The sequence below is a fragment of the Balaenoptera borealis genome (genome assembly GCF_965194805.1).
Source record: "Balaenoptera borealis genome assembly, chromosome: 16".
Taxonomy (NCBI): Eukaryota; Metazoa; Chordata; class Mammalia; order Artiodactyla; family Balaenopteridae; genus Balaenoptera; species Balaenoptera borealis.
The window spans coordinates 4,120,998-4,138,389 of NC_138872.1; the positions used below are offsets into that span (position 1 = coordinate 4,120,998).

Consider the following 17,392-nt stretch of genomic DNA (forward strand, 5'->3'; position numbering starts at 1 on the left):
CCCCAACCAAATCTGAAAACTCCCCAGTTCCTAGCAGCAGTATTCATGTTCTTTCATTCCATTTGGCTGTAGGGGTCAATGGAGTAGTATGGGACTTTGGGTTGCATTTACCCTCACAGTAAAAGCTGATCTTTTGATCTGTCTTTACTGAATGTCTAGTTGATATTCACACATCTGTTCACATTGACTTAACTTCCCATGTCCTGGTCCTGGACACAGATGAACTTATCTAAGAAACAGAAACAGACTCACAGACATAGAAAACAGACTTGTGGTAGGTGGGGAAGGAATGGATTGGGAGTTTGGGATTAGCAGACGCAAACTATTTTATATAGGATAGGTAAACAGCAAGGTCCTACTGTATTGCACAGGGGACTATATCAATATCCCATAATAAACCATAATAGAAAAGAGTATGAAAAAGAATGTATATGTTATAACTGAATTATTTTGCTGTACAACAGAAATTAACATAACATTGTAAATCAACTATACCACAATAAAATCAATTTTTAAAAATAAAATATTAAAATTTTTTAAAAAAACTGTCTTTGGTCATTGTCTTATGTCTTCAGGGAGGTAAAATTGCTCCCTTTTGAGAACCTCTGACTTTAAGGATGCTTTCTTAACCTTTCCTGAGAAAAAGAATCCAGACTTGAGCACATCAAGTCATCAAATATTTGATGGTTTCTCTCGAGAAAATTAGCTGCAAAATAGTGCCCACCTGGGTTTCTCTGCTACCATGGGATCCAACAGGCGTTCATCCTCTAAGTGCTAAGGTATGTGGAATTCAGCACATTAGCAGAGGTAGCCCCAAATTACCATGCTTACTGACGCTAACTGAAGCTTTCAGGAGAGTAAGAGAAATTATAAGTACAAGACTAGTGACACGTCATCCTGCAACATTCTCTGCTTCATGTGCGAAGAACTGAGGTGGTGGCATGAAACAGAAAAGGAGATGGATCTTAATGTGTAGGACGGTTTCTCTTCTACTGAGGACAACAAAAGAAAAATGTTTATTTGCATTAAACGTTTTGAATTAGGGCAAGATAAACTTTCTAACATTCCCTTTGCTTTCTTGGCCATTGGCAACGTCTGATAACACGTTGCTTACATATTTGTTTGCCTGGTTGGTTCATGAATTGGCATTCTCTCCCCCAAATAAAAGCTCCACAGATCCTGTATGCCTTTTCCACTCCTATATTCTCCTGTGCCTGCTATGTACTTAAGCATTCAATAAACATTGGTCGAATGAACGGGATGGAATAGGTAATGGAAAAGTGTCGCTTAATTCTGAAGTTGGTGGACAGGCACTTCTCTCGATGCCTTTGTCCATCTCTGATAAGGAGGCAGGTCTGCATCAGAAAAGGGGTGTGCCAAATTACTCATCTTAGAATCTTTCTTTCCTCTCCCTGCCTGGCGAGCTATTTCCATTCGTTTACTTAGCAAGTGTGCGTTAATACCTGCTCTGAGCCAGGCACTATTCCGAGATGAAGACACCATGGGCCCTGCCTCCAAGGAAGTCTCTTTGGGGCCGTTTATGTGGCCATTTCCTACCTCATTGGGCCCACTCCACCCAATTCTTTATTTTAACAAGAAGAGGACTTTCAGAGTAGGGTGTGGCTTACGTGCATGTGTGTCTGTGTGTGTGCGTGTGTGTGCACGCACGTGTGCCCGCATGCGCATAGGGTGGGGGTCTTTAGACCAAATACAAGCTTAGATATCGGGCCTTTCATTTACAATGGAGTCAAGAGGCTCTGTCTGAATTTCTGCTGAATTCTGCCGAATTCTACTCTGTTTCACACAACATACACATAGAAGACAAACTAGATTGCCACTGAGGCCAGAGACAGGGCTGGGTCCCGTGCCCAGATGCTGCACATACAAAACCGCCAATTCCCTATAGGAATCCATTCACGCCTGCATTTATCCAGAAAACAATTCCCCTACTTCTGGGTAGAAATCGCCGGGATGCTCAGTTGTAAAGGGTGTTGAGTTTGCCCCCGGCAGAAGCTGAGGGAGGCTGAAAGCAGACGTCTGTCACAGCTGGAGACAAACGTCCTAGATGTCACCAAGCAATTCCTTCTGCGTTTGCAGCCCAGAGATCAACAGGCTGTCCCCAAGCAGGAGACTGGAGAATTGTTCTCCGTGGCTGTTAGTACAGCCAAATCCATTTGCTTCAAATTCAAGGGTATAGAAGCGGGTGTTCCATCAGAACTGATGGGAGTACTGGTGGTTCAGCATGAATCCCTAACTACGCTTTCCTGTATATCATTCTGTACTCATTAACCAACCAACCAATAAAATACCAAAAAAGAAAAAATGTATATTGACATTATATGATTGTTCCTTTGAGACTAAAAGAAGTGAGAATCCTTTGACTTGGAATGCTAATTAATCAGCTGTAAAGTTTGACTGAAGACACTTATCTGATAAACCTACAATGCAACTTGCCGCCACCAGTTCTGTTGGACTGGAGAGAGAGCTGAGCTTAACAAAAACTGGAGTAACTCAAGAACTAACAACACATGTACCTTTTAGATTAGCTCCATGCTTCCCCCGAGTGTGGGGTGTGTTCCGGGTAGTACAAAGATGATATTTAACTGCTACACGGATGACCAATCTTAATACTTTTATTTTAATGCGTGTCAGAAGATACACACAACTACCAAATTAAGGCTGAGATTTCACAGATATTATTACTTAGGAAAAGAATAGCTTCTTTAAGACAGAGATGATTTAAATAAAAGTATTAAGTAAATAATGTACCCACGTGTGGACCCATATGGCAAAAAGCAGTAAGATGGTTCTCAAATGATGGAAATTTGGAAATAATGGATTAATTTATCACTATTGGAGTTTGATAAGTCAGCAAAAAAGCTATGAAGATCCATCAGTTGGTGTATCTGTTCTTCCCATGTTTCCATTCCCACTTTTTCTCCCAATGCATTGTGTCTTCATTGACTTCACGTGGCTTCAGGAGGTATAGACATAGAAGAATATTGTGTTGGTATGTAAAATAAGTCTACTTATTCTTGCCAAGAGTACATGATTTATCTTCAGAAGGAGGCATTGTTTTGAATTACAGATGTTTTTTTCTCTGCTAATGAATAATATTAATTATCTAAGCAACATCAATTCTAAGGGGAAAACGTTGGGATTATTGCACTGTGGATAGTGCCCTCATGTGGCTTCAAATTTTAGTTACATTTAGGAATTTAAAAACACATTTCTAAGTTATGAACCATAAAATATGGCAGACAATGACAGAAGAGACACATGGGAAAAGAAAACAGCACAAGAAAATGTGATAATTTGCCATTACCTAATTCTTTCGTTGAGTGGAATGGGATACCAATATGGCGGCCAGGACACTTGGTCAACTATTTAGGAATAATCAGACATCCAATTTATAGAGGATATTTTTTGTGGTAGTTTTGGTTAAAATGTGAACAAATCACACAAGGCATTTTCATTTTCAGTTTTATTTTTATCAAAACAAAATAATTTAACCATATAAAGAAGGAAATACATTTAAACAAACAACCAAGAAGTCAATAGCTTCTTGATTCTGAACAATCAATAGAGTAGTAAGTTCTGAAGAGTTGACTGCATATATAAGGTATTGAGTCATCCTCTAGGGCTCCAACTGACTGAGGCTGACTATTTTCCCTGGCTTCTCTTCTTCCAGTGGTGAAGTAACATTCTCAATGTTCTATACTTCAGATTGAATTATATGTATTCCCACATAAGAGCAAAGCATGGGTGCAAAGGATTGTACTAGGTACAAATCTAGCACTGGATTTTTTGGGTCCTGACACCTATGTTTAATGAGTATCTGAAAGAGAAGGGCAAAAAATTGTGCTTATATATTGAGAAATGTAGTGTTTCAAAAGCCAAAGAGTCTCCCTCACAAGAATTGTGGTAATCACAACTGAAGTGAGAAGAAATGCACAAACCCTGTTTGCTGTGGTTGTAGAAATATGATCACCATAGGGCCAGGCAGACCATTTTCTCCTCACCATATTGAATTATGTCTGGGGATTTGAGCAGTGGTACATCCCGATAATGATGATTTTCCATAGCTATAAAAATCTGCTGCACCAGGCAAATTTTGTGCAAAATGCCAATTTCTATGCTGGGGAAAAAATGAATAATGTGATCATTCTAAGTAATGAATGTAAATGCAAGGAAATACGTTTTGGCGTGAGGCTGCAAATTGTTCACCTGTCATGCCAAGAACTGTGGCCACGATGCGTTTTACTCTTCCCATCTGAGCTTTAGAGGAGGGATTTTAGGAAAGGGAAGTTTAACTTGCCCTCAGGTACCCATCATGCTATTGACAGGGTTTTGATTCAAATCCAGAAGCACCAATCCCCTGTCTTGTTTTATCTCTTGACAAATGAACCATAGGTTCTTCTGGATTGTGAAGTAAAGGATATTAGCTTCATCCAGAATCTCAAAGGTCATATGCAACAGGAGGCATGAGTTGTCTCCATCATGCTTTACAACAAGGAGGATTCAGGTTGTCCATCAAAAAGCACATGACGTTAAGAGCCACTTAACAGTATAGGTTGCCAAGGGGGAACCTGAAAGCCCTTTTCTCTATGCATCTTCAGCAAGTGAGATCTGGCCAGCTGTAGGTACAGCTGGAGAGAGAAACTTGGCAGTGTCTTGAGCATCATGGTTAGTGGCATTTGTATACCTTGCTCTGAGAGAAAAGGAAAGAATTCAAAGTGCCCTTTATCTTAGTCGGTGCCAGCATCCCAGGAGTTATTCTCTGTGGGAGAAGCTGAGACACAATTGGTTAAGACCCTTACCTGAAGGTACAATGAAATTAGCAGTACTGGGGAGAAAGGGGAATCCCTGATCTTTAAACTCAAGTTTGCCCTGTTCTAAAATAAATTTGTTTTCCCTTAACCATTACACAGCACACGCTTGTAGAGTCACTGCAGCAATGATCAATCCATATTACTGAAGTTTTATTTTCAATAACCCAAACTGGGTTCTAGGTCACTGATATCAGGTCTAGGTTCTGATATTATCTTTAAAACGTACCCCTATAGTTGCAGTCTACTTTAAGAAAAACCCTAGGAAAGTTAAGATTTATAAAATCGGAGATTGTTTGTTGCTTTATAAAAGAGCTTTACATTAAAAAAAAATATTTACCTCCGGATGATTTTCAATAGCCAAGTCCCCTCGGGTCATTCAAAATACATTAAAAAAATTTTTTTAAACCCACTGAAATATAGCTTTTCACAAATTCATGTTGATATAAAGTAAGGTACACTTGTAAAACATTGCCATCAACTAGCTAAATGACCAGCTGAGACAGGAAATTTTGGTAACCTGCTCACTCTTGTATGAGAGACACAGGGAGTTAGAGATGGAATCAATGTTCCGCCATGTTTGATGGAGGTTGGGATGTGGCCGCCAGCATCCGTGGCTCGTAGAAGGATCAAGCTTCCACCTGACCTGACTATCCTGAGGTCAGTGCTACTGGGAGCCGTGACTTACTGACCTCAGTCCAGTGGTCCAGCCAACAGCTCAGCAGCCGTCCAGGAGAGAAGCATCTGGATGACCAGTACCTCCCAACACAAAGTAACCAATCCAGCCCACAGACATGTTGTCTTCCACTCACACAGTAGTGTTCTGTTTTGCTTCTAATTTTTGCATTATGAGCCACCATTTAGAAATGGGTTGATTGCACCCCCAAATCTAGAGCTCTGGACAAAAAAAAAAAAAAAATTAGAAGGAGCTTCCCTGAGCTCACATTCTTCAAAAAAATAATTGGCTTTAGTTCCCCACAGCCCCCTCCCAAACTCCTTGAGTGCAGGACCCTTCCCCATGGGCACCACCTCCAAGCCACTCTCACGAGGATCGGGGCCTGAAGTCACATTCAACACATCTTGTCTTACTCTCTTCTTCCCAGTCGGAGAAACAGGCGCCGAGAGGGCGTGAGTCTTCACTAAGATTGCCCAGCCAGCTCAGGACAAGGTCACTTTCTCTCTCCCTCCAGGATTCAGACCATTTTCCTAGACCTCTCTCTCATTATAGTGGCACGGACAAGCCAACGGGTAGATAATTACATCTACTTTTGTTTGGTTTAGAAAGTACACGAAGTGAATGTTTAGCATCCTTTTACCTCCCTTCTTACGTTTTTCTTGGCTGGGCTTGAAATCACTTGGCTGTGTATGAGTGCCTCTGAAATGACCACAGACATATGCTAAGTCACCCGGGGCAGCTGGTCCCACCTTGAAGTTTCTAGAGTTACCCTAAAATTGGAAAATTCACTTGAAGATACATGAAATCGGACCATCCTTCGTCACAGGCAAGGACGTATTAAAGCATCTTCGTTCGTGTGAGATGTTCGGCATTGCTGCCCCGCCTTTGGACTACAAGATGTCATATGAACATCCTTACATCAAAGTGAAGCCAAAAGAGCTCGGCTATAAATTTCAAATTGTACAAAACCATACCAAAAGCAAGTATAAAATTTTATTGGAATGCAGCAGTGTAAATCTCTTGAAGTTTTTCCTCTCCCATCTAAGGAGGAGGAGAAGAGTGCAGTAAATCGGAGGCTTTGCTCACTGCGTTGTCTGACGCAGATCACCTATTTTCTTCTGCACAGGGGCGCATGGGCTTGGAACACTGGCGAATTTTCTCTGTGCTGTTCTGACTTGCACAATACAGAGGCTGATTTAATTTGACAGCAAAGTAACACCAAGCCCCCAAAATAAAATTACTGAGATGTAAAACAGCGTCAAAACTCCAATTAGTTTTGTATCCTTGAAGCTTCTGGAGGAAATCTACAAGGCTCCCATCACGATAAGCAGGCATCAATTTAAGCTGTAGAGATTACTAAAATGTAACCCTCTAATTGAAATTGCTCAGAGCACAATATGACAGAAAGAATCAGAGGAAAATAAGTGAATTTTTCCCCCTCAAAAATGACTCATTACAGAGACTGTTCTATTAACTTTTAACACAACGTTCCTTTTGCAAGAGCTGGAAAAACCAAGGGTTTCAGAGGTCTCCACAGAAAGGGCACCGGGCACAAGAGCTGTACATGCTTGTGTCACTGAATCACACATAAGCATTGACCATTTGTGCAACACTGAAAGATACTTAGTATTCCACCAGATCATGGGCATTTTGAAGTATATTTACAACTTCCATGAAGGAGGTAAATTTTGGGGACCAAACTTCAGTTTTTGAATGAATCTGGATTTTGTCTCCAGAATAAACAGAAGTATCTCGATGCCCAATTCACACCCCATCTCTTTTGCAAGCTACCCCAGTTTTCCCAAGTATGCTCACTCCCTTTGAAGCCAACCCCCAGCTCACTAACGGAGGAAACCTGTCCCCTTGACTCTGGGGGGGTTCACATTTGTTCGGAAGCAAGTCGATCGCGGCTCTCTGGGTCAATGCCATTTTCCCAGATGAGGCAGCGAAGGACCAATGCAGAGGATACAGCTGGGAGTCAAGCCACAGTCATGGTATAGGTCAAGACTTCTTAGACCTTGCTTCACTGCCACCTTTGCCCAGCCTGGTGCCTTGTGAGCAGGGCTTCCTGGGAAGGGTGAGGCTGAGTTTGGGTTTCAGAGTTGGTTGGGGAGATCTTAGAAAGACCCCCAAATGGCTTTCCTCTCTGTAGGGGCTTCATGAATAGAGTTCAGTCCTCCTGCCCGCTTGATGGCATTTACCATGAAGCATCATCCGTCTTTGACCGCGGACGCATCTTTCTCTGGAAGTTTCAGATTTCTATCACCAACCGATCTTCATCATCGCTGCTGGTGTCGCTGAACTCCACACGAGTTTGCTTTCTCATTCCTTCCAAACTCCTCTTCCTGAGGGTTTTCGAAGGGGCTGCAGGGATCTCTGTGGGCTGCCCTGGGCTAGACGGAACCACACCACCCTTTAGAGCGATGAATCCAGATCCTTGACATTTCCCACTGTCATTTCCTGCAGGAGGGCAGGGGGCCAGCACCTCCCCACACCCGTATTGCCCTCCGGAAGGGAACAATGTCTTGTGTTTCCCTTCCTCTTGGTGTGAACTAGCTGAACCTGGTCCTGAAGCTGGTATTTCAAGATGAGTTTTTCCAGTGGACCCCAGTGGAACTGAACCTGAAAGTCTCTGCCCAGGTGAAGGTTTCCCTGGCAAGAGTGATGGGGACACACCCTCTGCTATCGTTTTTCTGTCGGGGGAGCTTTGTGTCAGAGTCTCCCTTGCACCCTGGCTGTGGTCTTGTGGTTCCACACTGTGAATTCCCAGGGTTGTGTGACCTGCTCTCTCCCCCAGAGAAGGACAAAAGGCAGCCCCAGAGGTAGCAAGGTCATGGCAGAGAGAGGTTCCTTTGGACTCAAAGGAAGAAGGCTCTTGAGCATCTGAGAAAATGCGTGGTGTGGGGTCTGTTGAGACTTGGTCCTGGGGGGGCGGCAGGTGAGTCTCAAGCAATCCCACGTCCAGACCTTTGCCACGGGCTGGAAGTCTGTCATGAGCCACTGCCACCAAGGAGTTGGATGGCAGAGATAATCCTGACCTCACAGCTGTATTCTGAGGACGACGATCTCCATGCTCACTGGCAGATGGAGAAATCTCCTGCAGCAACGTGCAAAGGAAGATAAATGGAGGGAAAAAAGGTTAATTGGTACCAAAAAACTTGTGGTCAGAAACGTGGTCCTCAATGGGAACAAGGTCTGGAGGTCTTAATGATTCTTTACAGAGCCTGAACTTCGATACGATGTTCTCATCAGTTTTCATTAATAACTAATTGATGCATTAACTCCAGTAAAGTTCCGTGTTGACACACAATAAGCTACTGAGACAGCTCTGTATTTGTATCTGGCCTTGTGAAAACCCAGCCACTCAATTATCCAACCAGTTCTGAGCGTCCGATTGTAAATCATCACTGCTCCTGCAGCGGGTGTGTTACTTTATGGTACCGTGCATTTGAGTTTTTCCAGATTAGAGGTTTTTCAAGGTGTGGTCTGGACTAGCATTTTCATATTTCTCAATCCAAGGCCCCCCAGTCTGCCTGGCGTTGATGCCGCATTGCAGTGACCTCTGCAAGGTGATAGGCATCTCTATTCAGGTATGAAATAATACGGGACTTGGGATTTTTTAATCAACTGTGAGATCATCCCAACAGTTCACAGCCCAAGTCACCGGCTGATTCAGCGCAATGTTTGGAGGCGTCTGTCTGCCTCACGGGGTTTCTGTGCCAGGAAACCTCTAGGTGGCCCAAGCGAGTTTTGCCACACTGGACACTAACAAGAAAAAAGAGGCATAAATCTAGAAAAGAGATAGGTAGAGACCGCTCAGAAGCACAATTCCCACCTTCGAGGCTGATCTGTCTGTCTCTCTGACAGTTCTTGAACTTGGGTGAGGACAGGAGCTTCCCGAGCTGTGTCTGCTGCCCTCCTTCTCCTCCTCCTCCTCCTCTCCGTTCCCAACACAAAGAGATGATTCTGAGGCAGCACAAGGTGGCTCCCCTGACAGATTTAGACCTAAAAAGGGGGGAGGCACATGGATATACACCTGAAATTATAAAGTCAGCCAACAGTCATTTCCTAGGAGTTGATCTGTGTCTTCACGACCAGCTCCGAACTCATAACCTCATCTCACACGGTGTATCTGGGAAATGGATTTACCGTGAAACAGTTCACATGGTCAAATAAAACGTCTCCATTTCTGATAAGGAAAGAAACGGCAAAACCAATTCCCAAGGCAGAAAAATCTCTTGATTACAGATATTTTAAAAGATATTTCATGTGGATCTTTTTTTCATCAAAGTCATCTTCCTGGCCACATTGGTTAATTTTGGATCGGTTTGAATTCTCTGGCCATTCAACTGAGGGTCGAGACTAGAAATTTTCTTATCATATAGGATGCCTTAGTCTCCATCAGAGGGCCGACAGCAGGAGGGAGGTTGGTTTTTGTGTTGCTGTTGTTCTGTGGTGGTGTTTGTGATGTGGGGGGGGAGAGGGGTGACAAAGACATGGCCTTGACAACATCCCCAAAACAGCATCTTCCTTTCAGGGGAACAGCTGCCCTTCCCTCGTCCTTCATCCTTACTCTCTCCTCCATTTTGTCATATTGGCCTGGGATACAAGTCAGAAGGACCACAGAGTTTCAGCAAGTAGATTCCATCATGAGAGGAGATCAGAAAAACATTCTAGAAGAGCTGTGTCACCAGAGAAAAGCATTCAACCCACTTTTACATCTGCTTTTAGTTTGATTAACGCTACACATGCACAGAGTTTTTAAAAGTCAAGTATTTCCGTGTATTAAGAGAAACAGCCACACCTGCCCACCTACTCATCTTTTCCCACTTTGTGTTCCTTTTGTATTTATCTCCTTCTCTCCTAAGAACAAGCGTGTAGCACTCCTTCTGGATTCCCTGTTTCCGGTTTGGAGGATAGCCTATGACGTCATGAGGGGAGAGGAGGGTTTAGGACGAGCTCCCCCATCCACAACCCTTATCACCCACACACGTGGGCACAGCCCCTCCCCTCTCTCCTCTCTACAGTCATATGACTATGATGTCATAATTTTGTTTAGTACATCCAGTGTTTACATCACCATGTTCAGGAACATGGTCTTCACCACCAAGCCAGGTAGTATGCTGTGATGACATTGCCTTTCTCGCCAGCACTGGTTTCCCTGGAGTTAATCATTATTTTGTCTTTTTCTTTTGCTTACTTTTTTGTATGGACTTATTCCTAAAATCATCCTCCCACCTCCTTCCCCGTGGTCTTTTCTTTCATTTATTAGGTTCCATCTCATTTCCTTGGAAATCTCTCTCTCACAACTTTCTGACCTGCTCCCATGGACCACTGCTCCCTTGGCCCGATGGGGGCTGAGCCCGTGTGTCACCCCCATCCTGGCAATTTTCTTCACCTCCTCGGTTCCTGGACACCCACGCTTCTTTTTCTTGGGTTTACTCTCTTTGCATTCCTTCTTAATGCAAAACTTCCAGCAGCTTCATGAGAAAGGGTGAAATAAAATTGTTTAGACTTTAATTGGCTACTTGCCTGGGTATAGCTGTCTGAATTAAAATTCATTTTCCTTCAGAATTGAAGATGTGGCTCCACTGAGCTGTAGCTGTTGAGAAGTCTGGAGCCAACATGATTTATGGTTCCCGATCCTTTGGAGGAAACCTTTTTGTTTCTCTCTCTCTGGAAACTCCTAAACTCTTTTTATGCCAGTGTTACCATGGTCCTGGGTCTATTTCCATTCATTGTCTGGACACTCAGTGGGCCCTTTCAACCTGAAGCACGTCTTTCCATTTTAGAAAAATATGTTATTTCTTTGATATATTTTTTTCCTTATGTTTTGTCTTTTCTCTTTTTCTAGAACTGCTCTTCGTAGGTTATTGGACATCTTGATCTAATCCTCTATTTTTCTTATCTTTTCTCTCCTATTTTCTAATTCTTTGTCTTTTTCATTTGGGGGAATTCCTTCAACTTTTTATTTCAACTCAGAGGTGTCTGTGTCTGCTATCATGTTTTTAATTTCCAAGAGCCCACTCATTATTATTATTAATTATTATTATTCCTTCTTTATAGCATCCTGTTACGATTTCATGGCTCCAACATCTTCCCTTCTGTCTCAGGCAAGATTAATAATGAGCTGTTGTCATTGTTATTGCTGAAGTTTGCCTCTTCCTATATTGCCTCTCTTTCTTCCAAGTTCCTTTGTTTCTGTATGTTTTTATCTCTCTCTTTCCTACTAAAGGCTTCCCTGAGATACCCGGCAATCTTAACTACCTGCTCATGTTTAGGAAATAGGCACTGAAAAACTGGTTAGAAACACTTTACAAACATAAAATGTCAATCGTGGACCTCCCTGCAGGGTTATCTGGTCGCCCTGTTGATGTGGGAAGACCTGAAGTAATCCCCGTTAGGTCTTCCACACAGGCTGGTCGGCTTCTGCCCAGGGAGTTCTCTGATCTCCTGCCTGGAAAGTGCAAGGCAGGTGCCAGCATCCTGGAGTCAGAATTGGGATTGAAAGGGGGCGCCTCAATGTGCGGTGCCAACCTTTGGTTAAACCCTCTGTTTTCAGTACAGCCCCCTTGCTCCCCAGCATTTTGTAGAGTCTCCAGAGACTAAGCCCAGAGTATTATTTGGGGGCGAGAGTGAGGGACGTGACCAGGCTCTGAGAAGCAGGGGTGGGGTGGAGATCTGGGGGGGTTTGAATGCTGCTGATTCTTTCAACCAACGCTCCTGTTTTCAGCCCCACCTGGTACCATGGATTTCTGAATGTCTAGGGCTTGACCACTGTTAAACAAGGATTAAGTTCACTTGGGTCTGCTAATCAGTGACCACTTAGCCTCTGCATTCCAGCCCCTACAACTGTGGCGCCATTTCTTCTCCGGTCATCTTGTCCCCTTGGGCCTGGGCATTCCAAACACATTCCTTCACTAATGTCTGGGAGGAAAGTGAAGGAAGTGTATGTGCTCTCTCCTCCACCTTGAACCCAAAAGAACAGACCTACTTCTTATACCCCCAAGGGTAGGTCACTAGATGATCGAGCACACTAATCTTGAGCAAATCAACTTTAAAAATCCATCAACGTTGCGACAATTTGGGAAAGGAAGCAATGATTTTTACTTTAATACAAACAATCTTCACTTGAGCACCACGTTACTGAGATCACCTAAAGGTGCAGCACCGGGGTCTTTGGTATTTCATTCATCCACTCAACAGACATGTCCTGGGCTCCTTCAAGGAACCAGGTACCACGTTCAACCCTGAGGAATCGGAGGACAAGACCAAGGTGCCCTGGCCCTCAGGAGCCTCTGTTCCGACGGGGAAGAGAAACAGAGACAAGTAAGATAATTGAGGTTGGGACGGGGGTCACGAAGGAAATAAACAGGATGGGGGTACCCCAGAGAGGAATGATACACAGGAGGCTATGGCAAAGATGCAATAAACAGGAGAGGGTAGAGTAATAACGAAAGTGATGATAAACAGAGAATATTATAGAGAGTAATAGTCCCTGAAGGGCAGATCACAGAGAGTAACTGGCTTGCCTAGTTGAGGAAGGCATCTCTGAGAAGGTGACACCTGAAATGAGACCTTCAGGATAAGAAAGAACCAGCCCTCTAAGGCCATTCCAGACAGAGGAGGAACAGAGGCAGGGGCCCTGAGGTGGGATGGAGCTGGGGGATTAAGGAATCAGTGGAAGGCCGTGGTGGAAAGATGGTGGGGAGCAGGGGGCAAAATGAAGCTGAGGGAGCCACCAAGGGCTCAGATCTTGTAGGGTGCAGGCAGCCCTGGGAAGGGGTCTAGATTTTATTCTTCATTCATTGTGAAGAAACCAGTGTTTCCAGCAAGAGGTCTACATCTTCTAAAGAGGCACTTGGCTACTATATGGAGACTGAAGAAGGAGAGAGGGGAATAGGATGGGAAAACCAGTTACAAGGTTCCCAAAGTAGTCTAGGGGGCCAGGTGAGATGACTTGGCTAGGGCAGTGGAAATAGAAATGGAGAAAATGGATGGATTTGAGATCCATTTGCATTCTCACCTATGAAAAATCACCCAAAGACCACGATGATGAAAAACGTTTCTAGAGCCCCAGAGTTTACCAAGCCCAAGCGCCTCGCTCTAAGTGGATTAAGCTGTGCTCCCACAGTGACAAAACCACCAGGCAATTCATTCAATTCAATGAAGAAGTAAAACCAATTAGTACAGAGAAAATAATCAGATTGGCCAAGCATCTTCTCAGCAGGTCGTTTGGGTTTTTGAGCTTAACAAAAAGGCCATGCGCGCCTTTGACCAATAACTTCTGACTCATCCGAGAAAGCAAGGGAAGAAAATACATTGATTTAATTTGCTTGTGACCTAACAGTCTACAGAGAAAAGTGCGTTATCTTTAATCATTGTGAAAAATGCCCAAATGATGTCACAGAAGTGTGTTAAACGAATTGCGATTCTTGAAGAAGGAAAGCATCCTTGCTATTAGATGAATGGCCCTTTTCAAAAAGTCAGTAGGGCTCCAGTCAAGTGTTAAAGCGCAGAACGGCATCCTCTTTACGTTACGACATCACTCTGTGAATCACCTTGTACATCTTCAGAAATTATAGATTCCACCGTCCTATCGCAACCTTTGCGAATTCGACCGCTCTTACGCAATTACCAGAATCTTACTACAGAAACCATCTCTCATCACAGGTCTGTGTGCTATTCTGCCCCCCACTCCGATTAAAGGCTGTGTTTTTAATAATTTCCCTCAGAAATAATTGCCAAACTACGTGGAGAGAGGAAGAGACTGCTTAGTATTGTAGCAAATTTAAATTTAGCCATCTTGAAAAGGCGATAGGAAACTGTAAAATAATTAGAAGGAAAATGGAGTGAAGAGACAACACGATGAAACTTACAGCTTAACTGGTGACATCTTTAGTGTCAAGCCTCCTGCAGGCTGTCTCATTGCGAGGCCTTGTTAAAATGCTAATAGACATATTACTCAAATATCATTATCTGAAAATGTAAGTAATTTGATGCCTTTTCATCAGTTGCCCCAATATACCCCAAACCTCCATGAATTTGGAGTCCAAAGATGCTGAATTATAAGGAAGGGGTAAAAATGAGTCTATCACGTTGGCCTCATTAAGTAAGCTATAAGCATCAACATGATCCCAGGGGTAATCTCCCAGACTACTAATTTATCTGAGATGAAATTGTTTACAAGCATCCCTGCCATCGAAGGATACAAAATGTGCTAGCAATTAAAATTTGCAATTACTTAAGGAAAGCGGGGCAGGACTCTAAGAGGAATCACTATGTGGGCAGTTATTTGCTCATATTCTAAATACTAGTTGAGCCCCTTTGAGTCCATATTTTTTGAGCCCATTTATGAGCCCATATGATTAAGCGTAAATATTTATTGAGCACTGACTACAGTCAATGCTCTGTGCCAGGAACTGTGCTGAACACAGGCAATTTATTCGGTGATGGAGGCAGATACCCTCATGGAAATGACAGTCTAATGGGGGGAGAAATTCAGTCAGCAAATAATTACACCCAAAAAAAAAAAAATCACTTACAAATAACAAATGCTGGAGAGGGTGTGGAGAAAAGGGAACCCTCCTACACTGTTAGTGGGAATGTAAATTGGTGCAGCCACTATGGAGAACAATATGGAGGTTCCTCAGAAAACTAAAAATAGAGCTACCATGTGACCCAGCAATCCCACTCCTGGGCATATATCCAGACAAAACTCTAATTCAGAAAGATACGTGCACCCCTATGTTCACAGCAGCACTATTCACAATAGCCAAGGCATGGAAACAACCTAAATGTCCATCAACAGACGAATGGATAAAGAAGATGTGGTACACATGCACAATGGAATACTACTCAGCCATCAAAAAGAATGAAATAATGCCTTTTGCAGCAATATGGATGGACCTAGAGACTATCATACTAAGTGAAGTAAGTCAGACAAAGACAAACATCATATATCACTTATATGTGGAATCTAAAATATGACAAATGAACTTGTCTACAAAACAGAAACAGACTCACAGACATAGAGGACAGACTTGTGGTTGCCAAAGGGAAGGGAGGGTTGGAGGAGGGATGAACTGGGAGTTTGGGGTTAGCAGATGCAAACTATTATATATAGGATGGATAAACAACAAGGTCCTACTGTATCACATGGGGAACTATATTCAATATCCTGTAATAAACCATAATGGAAAAGAATATGAAAAAAATAAAAAATAAAAGTCCAATCGGAAAAAAAATCACCAAGCATATGTAGCAAATGCTAGGAAGGAAAAAGCAGAGGCTGCAATGAGATGGTACAATGGGGCCCTGACCCCACCTGTATCCATGGAAATGAGTAAAACCATGCGTACTGTAAAACCGTTCCCACCTGCCACCTGTTTGGGGCTGGTTTTCTCTCTACCGAGTCTGAATCATTCATTTGAGTAATTATTCAACCAATAGTTTTTAAGGCTCTATGGCACACCAGATATCGGACTAAAATTTTTTTGCAAGTATATTCATTTGTTTCTGCAGTCCTATTGCAATTTTTGTTTATAAGGCCTCTGAAGAAGAAAAAAATACGGCTGAAAATGATGGAGGGAAGAAGCTTTATTCTTCTCAGGCAGGGGCTGGGGACATTCATTCCAATCAGAAAACAATTAGAAGTGGGCGGACTGTAGGAGGTGGGGGGCAGACACCCACTTGAGTCCCACAGGCAGAGAGGGACTTGAGAGAGAGCCAGGAAAATATATTTATCGAGTACAGCCTCGGGTGTTTCTGTGCTACCCTAATGCAGTCTTCGGAAAGTTCGCCTCTAAGTAATCACAAATGAATCTTTTATTTCAGAAACCACTTTCCTTCGTGGTTCTCATCTCTTTTCTATTCCTTTGATGAAAGGCAATCAGGACAAGAACTCTTCCCACACAGAAATTCTTCACCTAAACTATGTTTAGTGCAAAGTGGTGTTTAAAATCTTGCTTTAAGTTAAAAGTTGTACCCTGTCCAGACAACAAGAGAGTGACTTTAAAATACAGAGTGAAAATAGGATGATGAAATCACGTCAGGAAAAGAGATGATCAAAGAAATGCCATTTGAAACGTTAAATGCCAAGACAGAACGCAGCAGCCCATCTAGTCTATGTATCGTTGTTTTAAAAGTTTCCTATGGCTAAATGAAAATTGTCTGTGAGGGTCCCTTCCCGGGGACCTAATTGATACACTCACAAAAGCTTCTCATCTTGCCCCAAGATTTACACCTTGGAAGGAAGGAGAAATTACTCTGTTTCAGCAATTCCGGAGCTCTGTGACTTAACTAATAGCTTTAGGGAAAGAATTAATACTTCTCTATTAATTCTAATGAGAAAAGATGTAGGAAAGTCATTTGCTCCTGTCAGAGAAGGAGAGAGAAGGCAAAGGGGGAGAAAAGCCCTGGAGAGACCCCCTCCCCAGTCTTCCTGATTCTTCCTGATGCTCAGGAACATTCTGAGGAGAACTCTTGTGAGAACAGAAGGGGAGAAGGGTAATCACCCGAGGCCCTAAATCACAAAAAGAAACCACTGCAGAAAACCCAAGGGAACAAAGGCAATGTCTCCCTTTCTTCAAGGGACTTATTCAAGCCTCTTCATCCAGTATTTAGAAATTGTACCTTTTACGTGTGTGTAATTAGGTAAAGCTTTTACTTGAGAAACACCTGGAATCACGGCCGTGTCTACACTTCTGTTCCGGAGATGAAAGGAAAGTGTTTTGATCACTTTCTCCACTCAGATATTTTCTCCCAATTCGGTGAATGGGGCTGGTTTGAAATATTTCCATGACTTTAAAGCTTGGTTGTGTACAGAATTCAACAATATTCCTTCAGAAAGCGAGACAGAGGCCTACAGGATAGAGAGAAATAATGA

At 43.0% G+C, this 17,392-nt stretch overlaps 1 protein-coding gene across 2 annotated transcripts in view; it reads right to left on the minus strand.

Annotated features, from left to right (window-relative positions):
- Positions 1 to 290: 290 nt before the first annotated feature.
- ZNF831 (zinc finger protein 831) overlaps positions 291 to 17,392 on the minus strand; it is a 127,248-nt gene continuing 110,146 nt past the window's right edge. For both annotated transcript variants that reach the window (XM_082361009.1, XM_082361008.1), the window contains 2 exons: positions 9,341 to 9,510; positions 291 to 8,602 (listed from right to left, as the gene is read on the minus strand). In XM_082361009.1, coding sequence (XP_082217135.1) covers positions 7,757 to 8,602; positions 9,341 to 9,510 — 1,016 coding nt within the window. In that variant the 3' untranslated portion in view covers positions 291 to 7,756. The remainder of the gene's footprint in view (positions 8,603 to 9,340; positions 9,511 to 17,392) is intronic.